This window comes from Rhincodon typus, chromosome 25, assembly GCF_021869965.1.
Source record: "Rhincodon typus isolate 14 chromosome 25, sRhiTyp1.1, whole genome shotgun sequence".
Lineage (NCBI taxonomy): Eukaryota > Metazoa > Chordata > Chondrichthyes > Orectolobiformes > Rhincodontidae > Rhincodon > Rhincodon typus.
This window is the reverse complement of record NC_063356.1, coordinates 28,001,551-28,027,132: the sequence shown is the minus strand read 5'-3', so window position 1 is coordinate 28,027,132 and position 25,582 is coordinate 28,001,551. Positions and strand designations below refer to the sequence as shown.

The following is a 25,582-nucleotide window of genomic DNA, read 5'->3' as shown; positions in this document are numbered from 1 at the left end:
AATGTTTTCTGTGTTTTGTGTTGGTAATCAGGTTCTTCCATGCAGCAACTCCCTTGCCTTGTTATGTCTTGTAAGCCCTGTATCTGTAATAGCAACTGGTTCAGGTGAAGGGTCACAGCTGTTTGTCCTGTTGAATGTTTCCAGCATTTCCTGCTTTTATTACTAACAAGACAATAATGAATAATGCCAGCATAAAGTGCAATTTTCTTTCAGTTATATCAAATCAACGGAATCATCTTGGATTTTATATCACCACTCTTTTTTCCTGTAGAAAATTTGCTGCCACATATTGAGTTAAACAAACAAAGGATTGCCAATTTCTTAGAGAAATTTTTCTTTGTTTTTTAAAAATCCTGATACCTGTTCCAAGTGGAAATAGCAAAGGTCCACTTGAAGTCTACTCTCCTTGGTTTCTTCAGTGCAATGTAACAATAAAGGAATATGTGATGTCGTCAGAAATAGTAAGAACTGCTGGTGCTGGAGTCAGAGATAACATAGTGTGGAGCTGGAGGAACACAGCAGGCCAGGCAGCATCAGAGGAGCAGGAATATTGCAATAAATATGACTGTAGAGCATTAAATACCGGTTTAGAATGCAACTTCTCTTAACTTTAAAAGCGCTTGTTAAAAAACATGCCCTTGAATGCCACTGATAGCAGCATACTATACTTACAGATTGTAATAATCCATTAGCTATTAATTCTAACAGAACAAAGTGTGTTAATTCAACTGCATCCATGTTTTACATGTTCCTTTGATTATTTTTTCTCCTTTTTAATTTGTGCAATATGGGTTACTGTAAGCCACTTAAACATGCAGCTATCTGAAGTAACTCAGTACAGACGAAAGGTCAAGAGGAGCTGGAAATACAGACAAAAATATGTAATGATGTAAAAACACATTCAATGTAGAAATAATTACTTTGTATCAAGTACACGCTTCCATTGTGCAACATGTACTCAACCTCACAAGATTAGTACAAGTGATCCATTTATTTAAGTCAGTTGGATTCCCCATTATATTACTTAATGATCTTTGAATGATTCAAAAGAAAAAAAAGTCTTGTCTGCATTATAATTTGGTCTTTGGTCTTGATTCTCAATTTAGGGCTATAAGCTGACATAGAAAAGGCAGTAAAATAGTTCTTTTGCCCTTAAGAAATTATGAGTAGCTTGAATCAGAGGCAATCTGAACACACACTTCCATTATGGATGGAGTGCTCCACAATGGCAGTAGTGATGGTAGTCATGGTGGGGGAGAGCAGGGAGGGGGGCGCATGAGATGATGAGGGAGATGCATGGTGGGGGAGAGGTGTAGGGGGTTGTATGGGGGAAGCAAAATTTTAGACAGGTCTATCAATGTCAAACTTTCGGTGCTATCTCCCAAAATGAAATGTATCCACTCATGAAATGACAATGACAGGTTAGCATTTCAGCCCTGTGCAATGATATGGGTCAATGACTTTGTCAGAATGAATAACAACATGTTTCTCTAACATGGCCAAGGAAATTTGATGCTCGATGCAGATAGACACTTTCTTTCACTTGACTCAACTCAAGTTAGCACCAGCAATCTGGATGAAAACTATTCACAAATTGTAAAAATATAGTTGCGTATCTTAGAAGCGATCTTGCCTTTTACTTGTTATGGACCAGAGCAGACCCCCTCAAAATATACTAAGGACTTAGTCTAGACCCTAGCTTTTTCTTATTTTAAAGGTAAGTGTCAAGTGCTGTGTTCCAATGCAATTCAATTGGTCAAACTACTTGACATTAAGCAAAACACAATTTATTCATACACCCTAGTTAAAATAAAAAGGGAAAAAAAGAAAAGAATTGGCTTAGCTGTAACTCCACTGAAATGCTTAACCAAATAATATATAGTAACTATTACTAATTAACTATTCTAATTTAGTAATATCACATAACCACACCCTTGATTAAGTGACGAAGAAGCAGTGCTCAGAAAGCTTGTGATTTCTAATAAAACTGTTGGACTGTAACCTGGTGTCGTGTGACTTCTGACTTTATCCACCCCAGTCCAACACCAGCGCCTCCACATCATGGCAATTCTAGCAGGCCAGGAGGAAAAACGTCGAGGGAAAACTTAGAGAGTGTAGCAGGGAAAGATGTACTGCAGCAACAGACCCAGCAACAACTGCAACTACTGAAAAACTAAGAGACTAAAACTCCTGGTTCTGTGAAAGCTTGACCACACTTATTCAGGCTGCTTCTATTGTTTCAACTTTTGAAAAAAAAACTCAAGACCTCACAAGCTGTTTACTTTATTTGCTTTCCAAAAAGACAGCACGCCATCTCTTAAAACCACGCTTTTAAAAAAAACCCAGGGCAAAATAACAAAGCCATTGTATTGTTACAGCACTTGTGTCCACTTGTTCTGCAGTACAGTTTAACTTGAGATGCTGCTCTAAATTAAATGATTCTATTCCATTGGGTAGACAGTGGTGACCTCAAAGAGAACCTGCTCTACATGATTTACAATCTCTGTGATAAGAGTTGTACGTTTCCTCCTGTGCAATTGATGGTAATGTTGCTAACAGGTTTCCTGGTGTCAACTCTGCACTGAAGTCAGCAAATTGTGAAAGTAAGCAATCTGATTTAACAAAATTTTCCCAGGCGGCAAACTAGCATATGAGAAACTTATATAAAAAAAAATCCACTTCTTACAAATATTATAGGGCAAAATAAAAAAATGGAAAGTACAGATGGGGGTTAAAGCAGAAGGTGAAATATTATGAACAAGTTTTAAATGGTTTATTATTTATTCAAAATTCTAAATTTATATGTAGACATAATAAAGACATTTAATAATATATATATATTTTTAATAGACTTTTCAATGGTGGTGATTACAGATCATCATTAAAATCCAATTACCTCTCATTAAACAAGACCTTTTTTGTGGTATGTCTAACAGGGATATTAAAAAAAAGTGGAACTTCCCTCCAGATTAATTGATTCACTGCCAGTACTAGAGCATGTAGTTATCCACAATGCAGCCTGTGGTGGAGCAGTAAATGACAAACCACACCTTTAGGATTTCTGCCTTTGTCTGCCCTTTGCCTAAATTCTAAAGTTGCAGTCGCATATAGAGGGATAATGACAGTGAGACAAGCAATTCCCCTTCATTGCCCTCACCAATTCCTGGTCTGTCTCGATAAAGTTCCTGTTCTGTTTCTTTCTCTCCAGCTTGAAGTATCTTAACACAGGATTAGTCTGCTTCTAATCATGTGGGGCCTCTCCTGTATTAGAAAATATTAACAGGTGAGTAGTGTTTTGATATGATGAGGAAAAGGTGAATAAAAGTGTAAAGTTAACATGGCCACAGAGAGGGTGAAAAGGAAATATGTGAAGTGCTTAGGTAGAATACGCAAGATACCTAATTGGCAGAAATGAATTTTGTGCAAAATAAAAGATGGTTTATAAGGGAGGGGGGACCAATACGTGGAATAAAAAATGTAATTAGCTAAAAGGAATAACTAAATTTAAGTGAGTAAAAAATGGAAGGAAACATAAAGCAGCTTCAAGGGGCTGTTGAAAGCTAAATGACCAGCATTAGTTGTTGATGGTTGTTGCCAGTGCAGTCCAAGGTACAGCATGGAATTGCAGAAGTGCCCTGTGAGTGGATCAGAAAAGTGCCATGAGGGGTTTTAAGGCTGGCACATGTTGGAAAGCCTATCACCATGACATTCTGGGCATCCTGAGCATTCAGTAGGCTTAGTGGACGATCTAGTGTCACTTTCGTATGATCACATATGTTCATATTGAGAGAATATGTAGTCCAGCATCTGAAAAATAACATGTTGTGGAGGTACCGATGTTGGACTGGGTCAGAAATCGCACAACACCAGGTTATAGTCCAGCAGGTTTATTTGAAAACACAATAACTGATTAAAGTTTTAAATAAACAGCATCTTACGTTTGTTTCATACATCCTCACCAATGGTGTGAACCTTTGATCTTTTACTTATAAATTCCATGTCCGTTACACCTCTCTCACTAACACCTGTAGAAGGACTGAAGCCCTGAAAGCTTGTGTTTTCAAATAAACCTGTTGGACTATAAACTGGTGTCATATGATTTCTGGCCTTGAAAAACAGCAAGTCTATTAATTTGGTTTTCTCAGTTGTTTACTTTGTTGACTGTCCCCAGGCCCATTACCTGATAAAGGCATAAGACCCTGTCCTGCGCACTTTGGGAGGCCTGAATGCTTATTTGGAGATTCACTTTCTGACTTTGTTAGCCGTTAACTGCTAATACAACTGATCAGTATTTTCTGATTTCAAAACCAGCATGCCTTAAAAGAATCTTTGCATGCTTCCAGCAGAAATATATTTTGCATGTTTTACTGGGGAGACTGGATTAAAATTAAATCATGGCTACAGCAAATAATAACTTTCAAAGCCTACCCTCCATGGGCCTTCATCTCCCCTCCGAGACTCTACTTCTCGACACAAGCTGATGTTCCAGCTGGCCAGATTTCATTCTACCTGGGTCCAGAGTACTACCCCAAAGGCTGTGACTGATATTCATAGCTTATTGGTAATAAGTAAATGAGACCAGTGGCCTAATTTTATCTGGTGCTACATGGGCAATATTGAGATCAAATCCCAATTTAAGTGCGTCAGTCCCTTGGAAAGTATTTTGAACCTGACTGATGCACAGCTAACTGACTTCAAGTGTATCCTGCTCGGATTTACAGCACTACAGCATTTCAGACATGTATTGTGCTGCTATGATTTTTAAAATGTATTTCTTGATGTATTGATTATAGTGAAGATCAGTGAAGTAAATGAGAAACAGAATATCTGATTTTCTACTTTAGAACCTGTGTCTTTGAAGGAAAAATCATGCTGTTACACAAATGATGCTTCAAATAAGCATTTCCTATGGTACTATCTTAACCATGATGATTGATTTGTTAGTACTGCAAATTTGACAAAACGATTCCCTCTTTTGTTCCTTATCTTTTCATGGAGATTCCGGAATGATCTTCTCAAAAGCAATATGGTTTTAAGTATATATGTCATTTATAATTCTCTCATTGTTCATACGTTGACATTTATTTAGTTAAAGTCTTTAAATGAATTTTAATGCATCTAAACTACAATAGGGATGCCGCAGTTGCATTATAATGAGAGTCAGTCAGAGCTCATTGATAACACTTCACCTTCAAAGTTAGAGCGTTGAAGATTTGAGCCCCATTCCAGAGATCTGAGCTCAAAATCAAGGGTGTCTTCAAGCAATTGGCCGAATTTTAAACTGGAACAATATGTAGGGGTTTAAACCCAAGAAAAATGTCAGTGCATTACAAAGACAGATTAAGGTAATCAGTTTCCACATCTAACTTGAGCATATTTGACTGCGTGCATTACGTCTCTTGAGAGAGGTTTGCTACCAATTACAATATAATAATTTTCTCAATTAGTGAGATCTTAACAAACCCTTCTGACTTTAACAAGACACATGGGTTTATAATGCTTCCTGAAACTTACCAGGTGGATGCTCAGTGAATAAACAGTGGCAGTTGAAGGACTGAATTAATCTGCAGCAAATATGCCCATAAATGCTCAGTTCTCATGGCTGATTTCTCACGTTAGTGAGAAACATTTTGTTTGCAGTATTTTTACAACAGGATTATTTTCGACAATTTAGAGGTTTGCTGTGTTGGATGGGTCTCCATTATGCTTTTTTAGATTGCACTTCAGTTGCGAACCAACATAATAAGACCAAGCACTCGAAACAGGACCTGCCATGACATGTTTGTTAAAGGTCTGAAGTTTCATAGCAGAGAGGGCAGCAGCAGAGGTACGGTTCAAAGGATGCCATTTCTACAAAATATTGCCAACAGATAGAGGCTGAGTTTCTTTGTCATTCTCAGTGCCTGAGGAGTCAGAGGTGATGGCAAGAGTCTGCGGCTTGCTAAAAGACTGATAGATTACTGGATTAAGTGGCCATATGTTGTGATGGAATCTGTAGTTCCCAGCTCTAGTGGGGAAATGTATATGAACTGTTGTTTGCATAGACAGCTTGCCAAATCTTTTGTTGGGTGCACTGACTGTGATCTCCAGTTTTGAGTTTCAAGATATTGCCTAAATAAAAGAGAAGCTAAGACTTCAGTCTTTTTTTTGGCAAGTAGGGTGTGATCTCAGATCATTAGGGAAACAGAAACTCCTTGAAGCCAGTCAAAGGACAGGTCCATCAGTTAATCTAAGCAGCATGGACCTACTGCAGGCAAGCTGTGAAAACAAATGGTAACAATTTGAAAAGAGACCCTGGTGACAGCTCTGCTCCCAGATTCAATGTCTTTTGGTAAAAATTGTCATTGTGGAGTTCAGTTAGAGCAGAATACTGTCAAATGGGAATTGTGGCAAATTGTTGGACTATCCTCATCGGTATTACCTTTAAACTGGTATCACTTTTTATAATACCTTTTTTTCATTGTATGACTGTTTATGGATCATTCTTTGGACAAATTCATTTTCTAACATTCTAAAAGTGTTCCTAATGTTTCAAAAGCATACTTAATTGAGCTGTAAGATTTCTCTGTGTACTTGCTCATTCTACCATGTATTTTGTGTCGTTTAAGAAAACGCATAATTAAGATGTGAGCTTCACCTAGTTGAAATTAACCCAAGAATGTGCAGTATCATACAAATCACTTATGAATGATTGAAATTGTAATTTTAGGTAATTCACTTAAAATGCGCAGTTTTTGGGGTGATTATAATACAAAAATTTTTGAAAGGTATAAAACTTTAAAATGTTGATGTTTAAACAGATTTGGGTGAACTTGTACAAATAACATGAGATTAACATGAAGGGAATTCAAGTCATTTGCACGCAAGTAATCTGGTGACTTTTTTTATAAGAGAACCAGCAACAAAAGAACAACAAAATCCTGCTGCAATTGTATATAGTTTTACTGAAATCCACCTTGAGCAATCCGCCCAGTTTTGGTCTCCACTAGCTAAGTTAAGGTATATAGTAAGTTCCTGTTTCATGTTGAGGCAAAATAAGGAGGATGCTGAGATCTGTTAAAGAACTAGTACGGGAGAAACTCAGCAGTTCTTACAGTATCTATGGGAGAGAAGCAGAGTCAAATATGACTCTACATCAAAAGTTTTTTTTTTAATTTTTAAGTGTATTGTATTTTAAAAGTTATTTCATTTATGAATATATTTTTTCCTGATGGGAAAGCCCTACAGAACTTAACTACAGCTTTTAAATTTATTGTAATGGTAAAATCTGGTTTTCTTGACATTATTTCATTTAAAGTTGGATTTTTCAAGAAAGCAACTACAATGTCAAGCAAGAATTTACAGTGCTAGCTTTGGAGGCAGTACAGCAGAGATTCAATGGAGCATTGTCCTATGAATTGAGATGGAGTAACATTGACCCCTTTTTGGAGTTTGTTAAAATGAAATTTGACCTCACTGTGATATGCAAGATACTAATGAGTATGAAAGGGTAAATGGGTGTTTCTTCTGGCTAGGGAGTCCAAAACAGGAGGGGCACAGCTTCACAACGAGCAGCCAACCATCTCGGACTGAGATGAGAAATGCTTTCAGAATTATCTACTCTAGAAGATCATGGATGTTCCATTTAGGAATACATTCAAGGCTGAGATAGATTGATTCTGATCTCTCAAGGAACTGACAGGAAAGCAGAGTTGAGGGTGATATGATCATATCTTGATGTGTGACTTGTGTGTAAAAAAATTTAATATTTTGTATGTTTTGAAATATCACTTATTTTAGAATTTGAATTTTGAACTAGTGACATGTGGGTTTTGGTCTTTGTGTATGGAGGGGTTTAATAATTAACTTGCAACCTTTCTAGAGCTATGATTTTAAAGCCAGATATGTTGGAGAGCAGTTGACAGAAATTCCTTCTGGAGTGAAAATGGGAATCTATTTGTATTTGAGAGTTTTATTTGAGCGCAAACATTGAAAGTCAATAGCTTTTTTTTGATTTAGGAGAATCAAGAAGTGATGTTCACTTTGGAAAAAACATATTGATTGGAAAGCTTTTATTTTCTGTTCAAAGAAGAACTGGGGTCAGATGTAAGAACAGTTTCTCCTGGAGAAAGGAGCTGGTTCAGAATAATTAAGAAATAAATCGCCTCAGTGTAAGGGTTTTGGTTTAAAAATTTCAATGCTTGGTTAGAATGCTGGAGGGATTATCTGAGGTTGAGAAAGTTTAAACTCAATTGTGTGGATTTTCAAGGAAAAGGTATTAATGTTCAACACTAGGAATAGAAAGAAACAATTATGTCAAATGTATAGATTTGATAGAGAAGGGAATTCCCTCTCTTCTATATGAGTACTGTAAAGTGATGGTGTTGGATTCAATGTGATTGTTTTGCAGTATGTTTTGAAATCTTTCAAACTGTGTGATATGTAAATAACTTTTTTTTCTATTTTATCTTCATTTCTGTTGTGTAGTAAATCTTTTATTATTGTTAAAGCCAAAGCTGCTCATATTTCATTGAAAGACCACACTATTATTTTTTTTTAACATCTCCAAAGTCAGATTTCAGTCTGGAGTCTGACTTGTCAATAGTATGGGCAAATTACTGCAGATGCTGGAATTTGTGCTGAAAACAAAATGGCTGGAGATCACAGCAGGTCAGGCAGCATCCTTGGAGAGTTGAAACATTAGCTTGCTCTCTCTCTGTGAATGCTGCCTGACCCGTTGTGATCTCTAGCATTTCTTGTCAGATAGTAACATCAGCTGGGATTAAAGCAATAGTTTAGTAGACTTGAGAGGCCATATGGTATCTTGCTTCTACTTCATGTGCTCTTAAAGTTGAGATTTTGCTGCTAAGTGTCAACCTGAATTTATGCCACACAAACGCTAGGTAATGAGCATTTGCAGCAAGACCTCCTAACTACCTGCCCTTGATATTCAATGGTATTAATATTTATTGAATGTTGTCCCACCATCAACATCCTGGAGGCTACCATTGTTCAAAAAATTAACAAGAACAGCCAGATAAATGCTTAGGCTAATAGAAAACTCAGAAGCTAGGCATTCTATGGAGATTGCCTCACCATTTGATACCCTGAAGTCATAGAGTCATGCAGCACAGAAATACACCTTTTGATCCAACTAGTTCATGCCGACCAAGTTTCCCAAACCAAACTAGTCCCACTTAGCTGCATTTAGCCCATACTCTTCTAAACCTTTCCTATCTAAATGTCTTTTAAATGTTGTACCTGCATCTACCATTTCCTGTGGCAGTTCATTCCATATGCAAATCACCCTCTGTGTGAAAAAGTTGCTCCTCAGGTCCCTTTTAGATCTTTCTCCTCTCACCTTGAAAAAAATATGACCCCTAGTTTAGAACTCCCCCATCCTAGGAAAAAGACCTTTGTTATTCACATTATCTAAAACCCTTATGATTATCAAAACCTCTATAAGGACACCACTCAACTTCCTACAGTCTAGTGAAAAAATGTCCTAGCCTATCTGTATAAATCAAACTCTCCAGTCCCACCAACATCCTGGTAAATCTCTTCTGAACCTTCTCCAATTTAATAATATCCATCCTACAGTAGGGCAACCAGAACTGTACACAGTACTCCAACAGTGGCCTTACCAACATCCTATACAACCTCAACGTGACATCCCAACTCCTTTACTCAAAAGGTCTGAACAATCAAGTGTGATAAATGCCCTCTTAACCAGCCTGTCTATCTGTGATGCGACTTTCAAAGAATTGTATACCTGAACCCCAAGGTCACTACCTAGGCCCCACTATTAACTGTCTCCTTTGCCTTACCAAAACGCAACTCCATCTGTCTGTCCTTGGCCAATTGGCCCATCTGATCAAGGTCCTGTTGTGCTCTGAGATATCCTTCTTCATTGTTGACTGTTCTGCCAATTTTCATGTCATCTGCAAACTTACTAACAATGCCTCCTAAATTCTTATTCAAATCATTTATATAATGACAAACAAAAGCTTGTTTAATATTCCATTACCAAACAGTCTTAGACCAGGACTGTGTTGAGGAAAATATATCCACTTGCATGGATGGGTGTTTTAATTACATTGAAGAACCCCAATACTGCTTAGAGCCAATCAGTCCATTTAATGAGCATTCAATCTGCTAGGTTGATTGTCCACTCCCTCCAATATTATGTCTTGTGGCAACAATGCGTACTGTCAACAAAATGATTGTAACAACCCGCTATGATGATATTAGTCACTCCCAATCGTTGAAGCTCTCTTCCTAGAAGAGACTGAAGCTGAAAGTGGAAAGAGAATTGTCTGCAAGTCACTATCCTCACCCAGAAGGAACAAAGCAGTAATACTTGGAAATGAATACATTGATTGTCCTGCCCCATTTTGAGGTTTACAAGATGAATCACACCAGAATATGCAATTTGCAAGTGTTACTGGTTTTTCTTCTGGGAATTTAGACACACACAAGCATTCATTTACTGTCAGTGGACCACAATTAAAAATAAAACAACTTTGTTGTATCCCAAAGAATTATTTAATGAAAATATTCCAGATATTTTGTAATAATTCCACTATTGCAGTTTTACTCATTTACCCCACACTGTGTAGAATTCTTACACTGAAAAAGAGCACAATCACCCAGCATGGAAAATGTTTTCTGAATCATTTTGATACCCTTGATCAGTCGGGCACTGTGGTCTGAATTTCAGTGACTGATGGCCTAAAGCAGCTTGTACTGTAGTATCAACAGCACTACTGTATCCTACTGTCAATCAACAGTTGCTATCTTGTTGGGCTCTGGTTCCAGATGCTGTTTACCCAGTTAAAAACACTAAGGCAGCACATTGTTCGCCCCATCTTTTTTAAGTGAGAGTATTTGCAAAAAGAACTTAACACACAATATTAAATTTCTGATGGATTAGGTTACTTGAGTATGTAAAATATTGCAATTTACTCATAATTGACACTGCAATAGAAATGACAATTACATCAGCAATATTTAAAACAGTGTTTGAAATGTTCATGTATTTATATCAATGTAGGATTCTCGTTATGTTGTTATTGTATTGATTTTATTTAGCCTGATCTGACAGCAACATGCTAATTTCATAAATAAAAATCACGAAAAATTGAGGTTATATCTCATACAATATTCCTAAGCATATACTTATGTAGGTAGAGATTCACAATATTCCAAGAATCTGAAGGGAAAAATATCAATTCTGTCCATTTGACTTATAATAGAGTTCAAAACATTTACTCACAGTGGATGAGCTAAACTTTCTGGATTGGACACTGAGAAATTGCTCCAAAATTTCTGATTGTCAAAATTAGAACAGAAAATATGATGAAGGATGTCAGAACTTTCTGAAAAGGTTAGTTTCCTACAGTAAAATCTTAAAAACTGTGCAAAAAAAGCCCAGAATCAGTACTAATCCAGCTTCGTGTTTCTGTTGGTCCTCTTGCTCCTCCATTATTATGTAGTGCAGGGGTATGCCCATCTGCTTTCATGTTCTGAAGGTGTGGGTAGATGGAATGAGCTTGGGTACAGGAGTGGTGACAGGGCAGGCAAAAATATGAAGTACACAGAACTGTCAGTACTTTGGTTAAGTATAGTCAAGTCTCAATTGAAGTATTAAGACTGGAAATTGGGCTGAAAGTCACAATTAAGTGTTGGATGTCTGAGTAACTCTGCGCTTGAGGTAGCTTCAAGGCAAGATGCGCCAACATATTTAACTGTAAATCAATGCTCATGCAGTATTCACATAAATCCAAGAACCTTGAATGCATTAGCCTTTTGTTTGGGACAGAGCTCTGTGAATAAGTGACAGAGGGTTCCAGCAGAAGTATTTCAGAAGTGACGCTTGAGGATCTTTTCTGGTAGTGATATTTTGGCGTAAAACCCATGGAAATAAATTATAATGAGCTTTCTTAAAAGGTAACACAACTCCACTCCAAAATCATAGTTACAACAAAATCATACACGGAATCCGGAGCGAAAAACTGTTTAGTGTTGTGATGATCTTAGTGAAAGTGGATTATTAGTATTCAACTTGCATTATTTCATTTTAATGCCCAAGACTTTCATGGACTAAAAGGTAGTTTTAAAAAAAACACACTACTGATATAAAATGGCTGCTGCAATCACCTAATAAACACAGGCATCCTGTGTGAAATATACAAAACTCCCTTCCTCAGAATTACCATTTTGCTCAAGAGGCACTGGAACTCAGTGAGGCATCAAAAAAATTGCCGTGAGTACAAGGACAACATACTCAAACTCTCCTCATGAGAAAATCCTTTCATACCTGGAATCGACACAGAATTGCCCAGCTGTTAGCGGGAGAGGATTGGATATGAGATGGATGGAAAAGCAGCTAAGCACTTCCACTGTCAGAAACCAGATATGAAAAGGAAATAGCTTTTAGCACTCCCCAAAAAAACTCCAGATGCAAGACTAGCATTTGTAGCAATAATGGTTGTTAGTGCCAGCTTTAAATAACCAGACAGAGAATCAGCCTTCTCCAAGATACTTGCTCACAGACCTTAGCAGTGCAGAAAATAAAAGATTTTCTTTAAGAGACACCTGATTATGAGGGGTTTTAAAAATGAGGTGAGCCACAATCCCTCATCACCTGGTTTTAACAGTGTAGAAGTGGGAACAATTCTGTTTTTGGATAGTGAATAATTCTGATATTATAGGTAGTGAGAGGATGTCAGGTACTGTCTTTTCATGGATGGAACTTTAGATTTTCAACAGTTAATTTCTTTTGTAATTTGTTTTTTTTGATATTGAATCTCCTTTGATCACCAGAGAATGTCACACATTGAAACAAGCATATCTTTTGATGGTGAGACAACAAGGTGTAGAGCTGGATGAGCACAGCGGGACAGGCAGCATTAGAGGAGCAGGAAAGCTGACGTTTCAGCTCTGGACCCTTCTTCAGAGGAAGGGTCCAGACCCGAAACATCAGCTTTCCTGCTCCTCTGATGCTGCCTGGCCTGCTGTGTTCATCCAGCTCTACACCTTGTTATCTCAGATTCTCCAGCATCGGCAGTTCCTACTATCTTTTGAAGGTGAAGTGTTTCCTATTTTGAGCTGTAACCAAGAATGGATCTACCTCCATGTATATAACTTTAAGTTGCTCTCTCCTCATGGATTCTGTCTACCATGAGGTCGGAGTTTGGTCCTGCACTGTAGAGGATGATCTCTTAGACTAAACAAGACTGCCCCTACTCCATTGCATCTATGTCATTATCTTATTTAAGAATGAATTGTCTGATATTCTGGAGTATCTTTACAACAAACTCATTCATTGACCCTAAAGTCGAGTAACTTCTGACAACATTAGTACCCATTTTATATTTCCTGATTATTAATTGATGAACCTAGTAATCAGTGCAATTAATCAGTGGATGGCCTACTTTTGAACTGGTTGGGTATGAAAAGCTATGATTACGTATAACACTGTGCAGAATGCAGTCAGCAACTCTCTCTTTTTGAGATGTCTATATGTTGTACTTGTTCACTGCAGGGGGAGTCTGTGTGGCCCAGTCATTGAAGATTCCACGAGATCCCAAACGAGCAGAGTTTGACAAAATTATTAAGCGTCTATTGGAAACCCCCAACGCACGTGGAGTCATTATATTTGCGAATGAAGATGACATTAGGTGAGTCTTGGTAATACAGATGAAAGAAACACTGCATTCGTAAAACCCAGAGTAAGATGGTTTAATTTGCAGATAATAGCAAACAAAGGCAGACTGCTGAATCATAGAAGGCAGTCCAGAAAGAATGAGCTAAATACAATATGACAGAGGCTTGGCAGAAACTATTGAGTCGAAATAACAGGAAGGTGTTGATTATGACAAGACAGATATTATCCATACTCCAGGATTAGTACTAAAATAGCAAAAGATCACATTTGAAGATTTTGAAAAGTAGTGGTATAGGAAATCAAACTAAATCATACCGAAAATCTGGCCTGATCATACCTTGAGTACTGTGTACAACTACTGAAATACAAGATCCTTTCAAATCTTGTATGTGAATAAAAATTAACTCCCCAAAGCTAAATGGCTGAGGTTTAAGAAAAAGCTAGAGAAGTTTTTGCTTATCAGTCTTAAAAGGAGTTGAATTTCTCAAGGACATAGGCAAGTTCGATCCAGAACATAACTTAAAATCAAACTATGATAGCTGACCAGGGACACAACTTTAAATGAGTAATGTATACAATTCGAGCTGATGGAAGAGAGTTTAATATTACACAGAAAAGGGATAAAAGCTAGAATGGATTTCTAACATATTTCCCAGTGAGACCCAAGGGTGGTTGCATGGGCTGCTCATTCTAAACTGCTTTCTGACACAACATTTTTAACTTTGCATTAACTAATTCACCACAGAAAATTTTGCTTATTTAAAACAATTATTGTGAATCAACTTATTCACATATCCATTTTTTAGTACAGACAGCACATTACAAGATATGCAAATAAAATAGAATAAATCCCGGCTTTCCCAAGAAGCAAATTGATTTTTACACTGCAAGTTGCTCTTGAAGGATGCTATTACGAAAGACTGATAAATGTCCCCTTCAATCATTTAAAAAGTTGATTCATTAAAAAAAAGAGGTAATCATAAGTCAAGAAGTTGCTTCTTACCTGAAGGAACATTCGCAACTTACTTGTCAAGTAATAGATTGCGGTTCTTCAATAGATACAGTGACCAAGTTAGTTTTCAAAGTGCAGTAATCAATTTTGTGTCACATCGGAAGCCATAGTTTTTGCTCCCAGCAAATAAGTACTAAGGTAATTACTTTCATGTTTTTTTTCTTTCTGTATAGGCATGTGTTGGAAGCAACAAAAAGGGCCAATCAGACCGGCCACTTCTTGTGGGTTGGATCTGACAGCTGGGGATCCAAAGTGGCGCCAGTACTACAGCAGGAGGATGTAGCTGTAGGAGCTGTCACTATCCTTCCAAGGAGAGTTTCAGTCCAAGGTGAGAGAGTCTAGCCTTGAATTCCAGGCATTCAATTTCTTTTGCTCTGGTCTTATTCACAGAAACAACTGCAAATTAATAAGTAATTTTCTTGACTTCTTTTAAAACTGCGATTTGCTTTACAACTGACCTTCTGCAGGCTGCAATTGCAATTTATAAACTATCCCTTGATTAAAGTTTTTGATTAGTTTTGACTTTCAGTATTTATTTCAGCGCTTCATGCGTTGAACATAATAAAATTGAATAGGAAATGTACGATGTGCAAGTAAAATTATTTTTCCAGACCAGGAATTCATAGACTCCCTACTGTGTAGAAGCAGGCCATTCAGCCCAGCGAATCCACACCAACCCTCTAAAGAGCATCCCGCCCAGACCCGCCCCCTACCCTATTCCTGCTTTTCCTACCCTATCCCTGCTTTTCCTACCCTAGACACTATGGGTAATTTAGCATGGCTAATCCACCTAACCTGCACATCTTTGGACTGTGGGAGGAAACCGGAACATCCGGAGGAAACCCATGCAGACACAGGGAGAATGTGCAAACTCCACACAGACAGTCACTCGAGGCTGGAATTGAACCCGGGTCCCTGGCGCTGTGAGGCAGCAGTGCTAACCACCGAGCCACCGTGCTGCAAAATCACCAGCTTTGATCCGTTATTTATGATAAATTAGCTGGATATTTTTTGGCAGAGGTTAAGGCTGCTTCAATTAGTCTCAGTGTCCCTGCCCAAAGGAAAGGAAACAAGCAGACCGGGCCTGTTTGCCCTAGTCATGGCTGAGTGAATCCCTGCTGGAAATATATTTGTGGTTTTTCAGACAGAAATAGAATCTAACTTGGATGAAAAGATTCCAAGTTCTTTTAACAAAAGGGAAACTAACCTCAGAAAAAGTGATTTAAGACATTGTGAGACAGAAAAATCAAAAGTTTGCATTTATATCTAATTGTTTTGATGCATATTATTTGAGACACTTTTGTTGATTTTTTCTTGCAAGATTACACTGTATGATGAAATCCCATATGTTGGCACTCAGATCTCCAATCCCTTTCAGCCTCTGCATTTAATTTGCTGACAGAAATCACAGTAATCAGGATAATACATAATGATGTGTTTAATGATAAACAAGTTCTTCTTACACATATGATCTCCTACCTTTTGTGTTTCGTTTTCCTCAAGCTTTATATGTCTGGTGCAATCTTAGCTGGGAAAAAAAAAATCAAAATTTTAAAGGCAGGACAAATTATCAGCAGATGTTGAGAGGTCAGTGGGTAGCAATTTTCTTAGTCAGGAGTTCTTGTCCTTTGATCTTCAGTTGGGATCTAATAGTGTGAACCAGGTATACTTTGCTGGTAACTGCCTGAAGTTTGGGACCTGTACTCTGACATTTAGGCACTAAATTTATTTTACTTTTAAAACAGTCCTCTTGCATAGTCCAAATCCTTCCTCCCTCATTCTGTTAAATATCAGCCCCTGTTTCCTTCTGTTTAACATAAAAAGTACCAAACACACACCTTAAACAATCAGAGGCTCAGGCTTTTTTGATTCTTCAAACTGACCTGGTAAACTTTGGTGGGGCCAATGGTGGAATCCACATGACGAATCATAAAATAAGCATTGCTGCTCTGATTATATTATTATTGAATTTAGAGGCTAATATTTAAAAATGTCATTGTGAACAACATATTTTTTTATCTGTTGAAAACAATAGTAAAATAATGTGTTACACTCCAGAAATCAGTTGAAGCACAGGACTGAAGCCAATCTCTATGAAGATTTATATTACTTAACAGAATGAAACATTGCCAGCATAGATTTCCTAAATCGACCACACCCCAGTTTCAGTGTCTCTTTATATGTGTCTAGCTGAAAACCCAATTAATGCTGTCCACCTGCAGATAATGAAAGATAATTAACATAAGGTGTACAGATAAACCAAAACCACAAATTGATAAGCACATAGGAATTTGAGAAGTTCTCGGACTGAACCATACTTAAATCCTGAAAGATCTAGGAAATGTATTTCTTAATTATCAGACTATCTTTAGTAGCTTCATCAATGACCTTCCTCCCCATCATAAGTCAGAAGTGGGGATATCCTATGATGATTGCACAACTTTCAGCACCATTCATGACTGCACAGACACCAAAGCAGTTCATGTCAAATTTAACAAGACCTAGATAAAATCCAGGCTTAGGCTGACAAATGGCAAGTAACATTCACACCACACCATGGCCACCTACAACACCAGAGAGCCTAATCATTAACCTCAGACACTCAATGACACATAGTATTAACTTCCTGGGGTTATCATTGACCAGAAGCTAAATTGGACTAGCCATATTAGCAGGTTAGAAACCAGGAATCCTGCTGGGAGCAACTCACCTCTTGACTTTCCAAAGTCTGTCGATCATCTATCAGGCACAAGTCAGGAATATGATGTAATATTCCCCACCTACCTAGATGAGTACAACTCCAACAACACTTGAGAAGGTTGATGTCATGCACATCAAAGCAGCCTGCTTGATTGCCTCTGCACCCACAAACATCCATTCCCTCCACCACCGATGCTCAGTAATAACAGTGTGCACCATTTACAAAATGAACTTGCAAAAAATTCACCACAACTCCTTTGATAGCACCTTTCAAATTCCAAACACTTGAATATAGAATAACAAAGGCAGGAAATGCATGACCACTACATCTGCAAGTTCCCCTACAACTCACTCATCATCCTGCCTTGGAAATATATTGCTGTTCCTTCAGTGTTGCTCAGTCAGAATCCTGGAACTCCCTCTCTAACAGCATTGTGGATGTACCTACATGAAATGGATTGAATGGTTCAAGGAGGCAGCTCACCACCACCTCTCAAGGGTAATTGTTGATCGACAACAAATACTGGCTCAGCCAGTAATTTCCACATCCCATGAATGAATTCAAAAAAGTTTGTGGCCTCGAAAGGATATTGAATATCCTTGTAGAAAAATACTGTCAAAGCTTTGATTTGTGAGTCACTCAAGAATAATGACTGCTGTCTTTACTGTTCACTGATTGTAAGAATGTGGGACTGACTACCATGTAGATTGACATTGACAAGTAGCATAGGGACATTTAAGGGGAAGTTATGCAAATACATCAAAACACCAAGGAGAAAAGGAATTTTTGATAGCTTGAGATAAGATAAGGTGACAAGTGTCTTATTAGAACGATAAATACAGCTTTGACCCTTTTGACTGAATGGACAACTCCTGTGCTGGAAAATTTTATGTAATTCAGTAAAAATCTAGCAAAAATCAATTGCCTAGTTTTAAACTTGGTATGAACAAATATATACGCTGTTTAGCCTTGAATCTTAGCACTTGCATTCTCTTTTGTAAAATAGTGGTCTGTGGAAATTTGTGATGAATTTTGATTTGTATTTTTCAGCATGTTCCATTTGAAGAAAAAAATTGAATATTGTTGAACAGGACTAATTTGACCTAGGCAAGTTACCCATGTAGAATTGAAATAAGAGGACTGCTGATAATCCTTGGATTAATACATAGATTTTGCTTTTATTATTATATCTGGCGCATACCAATAGCTGATTTGAGACCTTTAGGAATAGTAATACAGTTTACTCATGCGACTATGCATTCCCCCAGATATTAATCTATACAAGAACATGGAGAATTCCAACAACACATTTTGAAGTATGATGCAAGAGAGATGTGAAGTAGAAGGATGAACAGGAGGGAAACCATTTGTAATATTTTTTATTCAATCCCTTACACACACTCACTCTCTCTCACTCACTCTCTCCCTCACCCGCTCACTCACTCACAGTATACTGCGAAATTAACTGTTTGGGAAAGGGCTTTTTGTTGCCAATATCTTAGCTGATGCTCTTTACCATTTCTTTAATTATCTCAAAAGAACCGAGTATTGCTCTCTAATCTGCAAACTGAACCCACACCTCAAAGCCTCCTGCATTATGAGTCCAAATATTGTAAGCACTATTTGTGCTGATATATTTAGTTTTGGGATATTGAGATCTCTAATTTGAAGAGGGAACTAGCAATCATTCTGTGGCAGGGTTGTGGTATGGTATTAATGAAAAAAGTTCCTAGAGCAGTGAAAGCTAATGTGAGACCTCATAGAGATTTTAAAGATATACTGGGTTGGTATGAGTAATTTGCTAGGAAGATACTCTGCACCTTTGTTTGTAAATCCCAGGATCCCACCATTAATTGCTTCATTAACCCTACTTGCCACATTCAAAGCCTGATGTTCAAACTCCTCCAGGTCTTTTTGTTTTTGTGTTTCTTCCTCAAAATTGTACTTTCACCTTCTATCATGTCTCTTTATTCTTCCTACCAAAATATATCACATCACAGCTTTATTGATTAATTTCAAGAGCCACGTCTTACCTCATTTCCCCAGTCTGTCTATGTCCTCTTGAATTCTATTAATATGCTTACCATCACTAGCATCATTCTTCTATTTACATAAGAATAATGACCATGCAACAAATCCAATCCATTGGTGAGGCTTTTTTTTTGCTGATGACTGGAGAGACCAATGTGTGAAAATTTGGTTCTGCAAAAATACGAACTGATTGTCAAATGTTATTTTGGAACGTTGTCATTGGTGTTAGCACCTATCACCAAGCCGTTGATCATTTGTGGTGTAGACCAACCCTTACATGATATTGTCATTTCCCTCTGTTCTCAGTTAGGGTCTCCCAGGTGTGAGAACCAATGGTTAGGGTCTTCACAAAGGGATTGTTAGCACCCTTGAGCATTCACCTGGTTGTTTGGCTCTGGAAACCCAAAACTGGATATATTTGCACAAGTAGTGCTTGCAATATCTGCACTGATAGTGCAGGAAGCTGTGAGGTGTTTGTTCTGTTTGCAGATTACAGAGTTATACTTGGTTCTTTAAGATGTTTAAATAAATGGTAAGAGAGAATACGCTAGGAATCTGGCTGAAAAACCCTTTTCCAAATGGTTAATTTGCCAACGTACAGTAAGTGAGAAAAATATTGCAGCAGTCCTCTGATTCATCCTCTTATCACTTCACATCTCTCTTACATCATACTTCAAAATGTATAGTAGAAATTCATTGTGTTTTTGTATTGTATCTTTTGTACTTTATGACACTTCCTGGTTTTGTGTCATCTACAAATTTTATATTAGTCGAACTTGACTCCCCTTTAACAGACTCATATTGGCTTTTTATTTTTGCTGCTAAGCTAAAGGTTAGGGAGTTGGATAGTGAGCATGTGGCTCAGAAGAGCACCAACTTCATGTATTCAATTCCCACTCTGATTGAAATAAAGTTGGGACCAGTCTTTGTGCCTTGCCCCAGCTAGATTTTTCCAGAACAGGTCTCCAGAGGCTATAGCTTGTGGGATGTCACTCTGCATCAAACATGGATGACTAGGAAACTCTCCTTCTCAACCTTACTCTGGGTATATCAATAGGATTTATACTTTGAAATTCAACTATTTTGACGATATTACAAACAGAGTTTGTGTGGTCATCAAGTGCTGGAGTGTTACATAAATTCTACTCAAGCTTCTGGCTCAGAGACATTGACACTACCAGTGTTTCAGAACTCCTATAATGACAAACTACTGCTGACATCATGAACTCTCTCCCAATGTAATAATCTAAATGACTCGTGTCTGGAAATATGCTAATATACTATATTGACCATATCATTTTGAGATGGACTGGGAGAACAGTATCACTCAGACTTCATCATTAAGGCCAACTCAACTGCAGTGTGTGAAATCATATGTGATTCAGGAACTAGCATGATAAAATGACCATTTGTGATACACGGTTGGATATGGGCAATAAAACTGTAGTTAATAACATTCTGATTGGCATGCTGCATTGGCAGAAGGGGGTCAATTGTATAGTTAGGCCATCCTACCAGTGCCAGTAAAGATTTTTTTTTCCCAATAGTATCACCCGATCTGCTCCAGCAGAGAGTTTGACGTCTGTCCTGTGTTGATGAGCGTAGATCAAAAATGCTGCTGTTCTAAAGGGGCCATTTCCAGGGAAAGATAAAATGGCTTTCAGACTCGTGCTTCTGAGTCTGTTGGAAGGCCTGAAGGATTCCATACACAACTCTCATCTAATGAGAATTCCACTGAGGTACAAGGATGTAAAGTAGTGATCGTTAGGGAGCAATCTGAAAACTTCTTAAGACACACCTTTCAATTATGGAACAGGTAGGAAGTCTATCTAGGGTGTAACTTGACTGTAAAATGGCTGCAATTAAATTATTGGATGGAATTCTACCTTTCCTTTGGATTCTGTCCCCATTCCCACTGCCTGATCCAAGGAATTGTGAGGATTCTCCCTCTGCTCCAAGTTGAGCTTTCAGTTCTTGGAGGTTTTTAATGTGGAAATTTTTTAAAATATAATATTCAGCCAGCTATGAAACAAGAAATTATTTCTATGATGTGCACGCTTTCTTCAAAGTTTGGCATTGGAGTTGTATGCCTGGATGTATCCTTGAGTAGATAAGAGTGAAATTGTGCTTTATGATCTATTAGTCATTAGATATTTTGTTTTTTTTGCATAAGTTCATTGAAAAACTACATTTGGATATATATTTCAATTGTCTAGTTGCCCACTTTGTTGACTAGATTTTTGCTTTCTGGAGAATTCAGCTTTTATTTGTAGTTTGTTTCAAGCCTATTCAGAAGATGTAGAGTTTTGTTTTATTCACTGAGCTAAGTGGTATGCAATAAATTGGGAACCATTACAATAGTTCGAAATGGAATCTATCCAGTTCTGACAAATCTCTTGCATTGATTTGTGACCTGAAGTATATTTTTGTTCATGTTGACAGCATTTGCTGTCCCTGATCCATATTAGAGATTGAAGATTAGCTAGTAGCCATTTGAAAATGCCATTCTGAATAATCTTTTCTCCTTATCCTCCACAAACTTGTTGCAGTAAATTGCAGTGTAGTGCAAAGTAGCTTTGCAGTTTTTATTCTCTTCCTTCAAGTTTGTATATATTTGTATGATTGTGCAATGCTGCAGGAACTTCTTCATAACTTGGATTAGAAGGTTCAGAAGACTTGAAAACTAGCCAGATCAAGACCAAAGTTGTATGGTCAGAAGTGATGACGTTCTTTGCTTGCATCATGTTGAATACTATTCACAATTTCTCAGATACTGAAGCAGTCTCTATATCTAGGTTTAGCTGGCAAATGGCAAGCAATATTTATGACACACAAGTGCCACACAATGATTATCTCCAACAAGAGAACATCAAATTAATGTCTCTTGGCATTCAATGGTGCTTCTGTCACTGGAGCCCTCACTATTAACAACCTGGGAGATTACCATTGACCAGAAACTGACGTAGATTAGCCATGTAAATACAGTGGCTATAAGAGCAGGACAAAGACTAGGAATCCTGCAGTGAGTTACCATTCGAATCTTCAAAGTCTGTCCACCACCTACAAAGCACAAGCACAAATCAGGTTTGTGATGGAACAACAACACTGAAGAAGCTTGACACCATTAAGAACAAAGCATCCCACTTGATTAGCACTACAAACACAAACACTCTTTCCACCACTAATTCACAGTCACAGCAGTATGTACAATATGTAAAACACACTGCATAACTTCACTTCACTTTAGACGACACCTTCTGATCCCACAACTGCCACCACCCAGAAAGACAAGAGAAGCTGATTCATAGGGAGATCAAGACCTACAAGTACTCCACCAAACCACTCACCATTCTGGCTTGGAACTATGTCACTATTCCTTCAGTGACATTGGGTCAACTCTCTCCTTAACAACATTGAAGGTCTAGCTAATGGACTGCATAACTTCAAAAATCAGTTCACCACTGCCTTCACAAGAACAATTAGTGATAAGACAACAAATGCTGACCAAGCCTGCAAAGTCTCCATTCCCTGAATGAATTGACAAATTAATATCTCACACAGAGCGGCAATACGGACCTATGATTACCCCTGCCCCAATCAGAGAAGGATGTTTTAAAGGTTGTTGTTCTTTCCATTCAAGGATGGACATGCTAGTACAGTCTATGCTTTTTTCTCTCCATTGCTAACTGCAGTTGTAACATGCCTATCACAGCACAATCAGTCCACCCTCCTGTCCTATTAACCTCAGTCACAGTGCTGAATGCTACATGAAGATACTGAATAATTTCTCTTGAAGCCTGCCATATTGTTTGCGGAGATAGTCTGCTAGTTTTCTGCTGCTGACACCAAACTGTGTAATAAGCCTTGAGTCATATTGCGCTCGCATTCCAATTTAAAGTTCAAAGTGACTTTTATTCTTCCACGGAATTGAATTGTTAACAATGCTAGGTTAATGTGTGATAAAATCGACTCGCTTTCCATTTCATTCACAGAATGATTGTCGTCTGCGCTGAGCTGTTCTGAAGTCTTTCTTTTCTTTTCCATCTGTAGCAGATTGTTGAAATAAACAACTAGGAATGGACTCATGTCCAAATTTTTTGGTGAATTTACTGGGTCTTTCTTCCCTCCAGCTAATTTGTTTCATTTCTAGATATAGCACAGCGTAAAATATTTTCTATGGAATTCTCAATCTCAACTGAAGTCAGGTACATGATTGGAAAGGAGGGGCAAATATAAGTTGAAAGAAAATCTAAATGAACTAGCATGTTGCCAAATGACTTATGAGGAATAAATTTACATTTGTGCACTGTGACAAAGATAATGAAGCCTGTGGACCCTAAAATGGTTATGCTACCCTTTATAACCATTCCATTTGATGTTTTGGAGTGTGAGGAGACATTCCCTATCCAGGCAAGCATAAGAAAGGAGAGGAAAGAGAGACAGAGAGGGTTCTGCAAGAGTAATTGAGTGATGAGCGAGTGAGAACTGAGTGAGTCAGAGCAGGTGGTGAGTAAGGGTGTGGGTGAGTGTGGAGTGAGTGCAAGCTGCTGGTGAATGTAACAGTGTGAACACTGACTACATGGGGCAGCAAAATGCCGAGCACCACCAAATGTCAAGTGTGAGCACCGAGTATCTGACCGTGTGCACCGAGTGAGTTTGACAGTATGTGCATCAAGTGTGATTATTCATAAGTAAGTAACTATGAGCTTTGAGTGAATAGGTGAGTGAGCGACTGTGAAAGAGTACTGAGGATGAGTGATAAAGCGTTAAGTGGATTTGAACGAGAGACGAGCATATTCATGCAAGCATCAGATACACAGTTATGAGCACTAACTGAGTGACTGTGATGCTCAGTGAGTGTAAAGGTGCTCTCAGTGAATGACTGAGAGCCAAATAAACATTGAATGCATGAGCGCAGGCAATTGCTGATTGAGTTTTAGTCCTGAATGAACGTTTGTGTTGCGAGTGTGTGATGGATAAAGGAGTATATTAGTGTGAGGACAAAGTGAATGTGATTGAGCCTACAGTAAATGGATGTGAGCAAATGCCAACTACGCAATTGAGAGGGTGGTGTGTGTGTCAACGTGAGTACTGAGTGAATGCATGAGTGAGTTTTGAGTGGGGTTGTGAGATGAGCTAAAAGATATATAATCTTGGTTTGTGTATTGTGCCACAAAAGATGGAGTTTTGAAATTGGATTGATCAGTCCCCATTGTGAGTGAAGAAAAGAAGATCCTAATATGGAAGAGAAATGGAACAATTGTTCAAAAGCTTTTAATTACAGCAAGAAAGCAACATTTCTCATATATTGTTTATTTTAATACTAATTATCATTGTCCCGTAAACATTTTTGACATATTGTAATGGTTTCAAATCTAACCTTGAATCTGAATCCTGTCAAATCTCATGTTGGCAATCATCTCTGTTGCCAAATATAAAACTCCTGAATAAAAAGATATTTGAGTAAGTTCAGTTTAACTCAGGCCCATTGGTCAACAGGGCACAATGATTTATAACTTCAGTAAAATTGCAGAATGTGTATACAAGTTGGCAATTGGATTCGAATTAATGCTGAGTTGGTGGATTTCAGTCATTAAAATCAGGAAGTGACAGGTTGGTTGGAATAAGGCAGTGATTTTTAAGTGGGTTGTTTGTTTTAAAGAGCATCATAAGTGATCAAGATGGGCTCTTGAGCTGGAATGCCAGACATCTGACTTAAGTGAAAAATGCTACCTTGGTCTAAAAGGAGTTGAAATATTTTACCCCTTCCCTCGTTATAGGACTGATTTCCACTTATTTTGTTTTCCCATGCCTAGTGGGCTGCACAACATTGTTGCGGCTGGCATTTGACCTAATATGTTCTCCAAGCAGCTAACCACGACTAGGATTAAACAAGTCATTGCTACGGGCTTTGACCACTACTTAAAAGTATAGTCACGTTATACTGGAGAGAAAGCAGGCTTAATGTTTTGAGTCCAGTAAGCCTTCTTCAGGACAGGTCACTGGGCTTGGCATGTTAACTATGCTTTTTCTTCACAGATACAGCCAGGCCTAATGAGTTTCTCCAGAAATTTCTGTTTTATTTTCAGATCTTCAGCATCTGAAGTTCTTTGTTTTATTTTACTCACATTTTACTGTTCACTTGCTGCTGGAAGCACAGGAGCCTATGCTCCAGCGAAATGTAGCATTA

The 25,582-nt window shown here is 37.9% G+C and overlaps 1 protein-coding gene across 1 annotated transcript in view; it reads left to right on the top strand.

Moving 5' to 3' along the window:
- Positions 1-25,582, top strand: part of LOC109923503 (metabotropic glutamate receptor 4-like) — a 995,260-nt gene that overhangs the window by 417,235 nt on the left and 552,443 nt on the right. The window contains exons 4-5 of the mRNA XM_048611839.1: positions 13,526-13,661; positions 14,834-14,988. Of these exons, the coding sequence (XP_048467796.1) occupies positions 13,526-13,661; positions 14,834-14,988 (291 nt within the window). The remainder of the gene's footprint in view (positions 1-13,525; positions 13,662-14,833; positions 14,989-25,582) is intronic.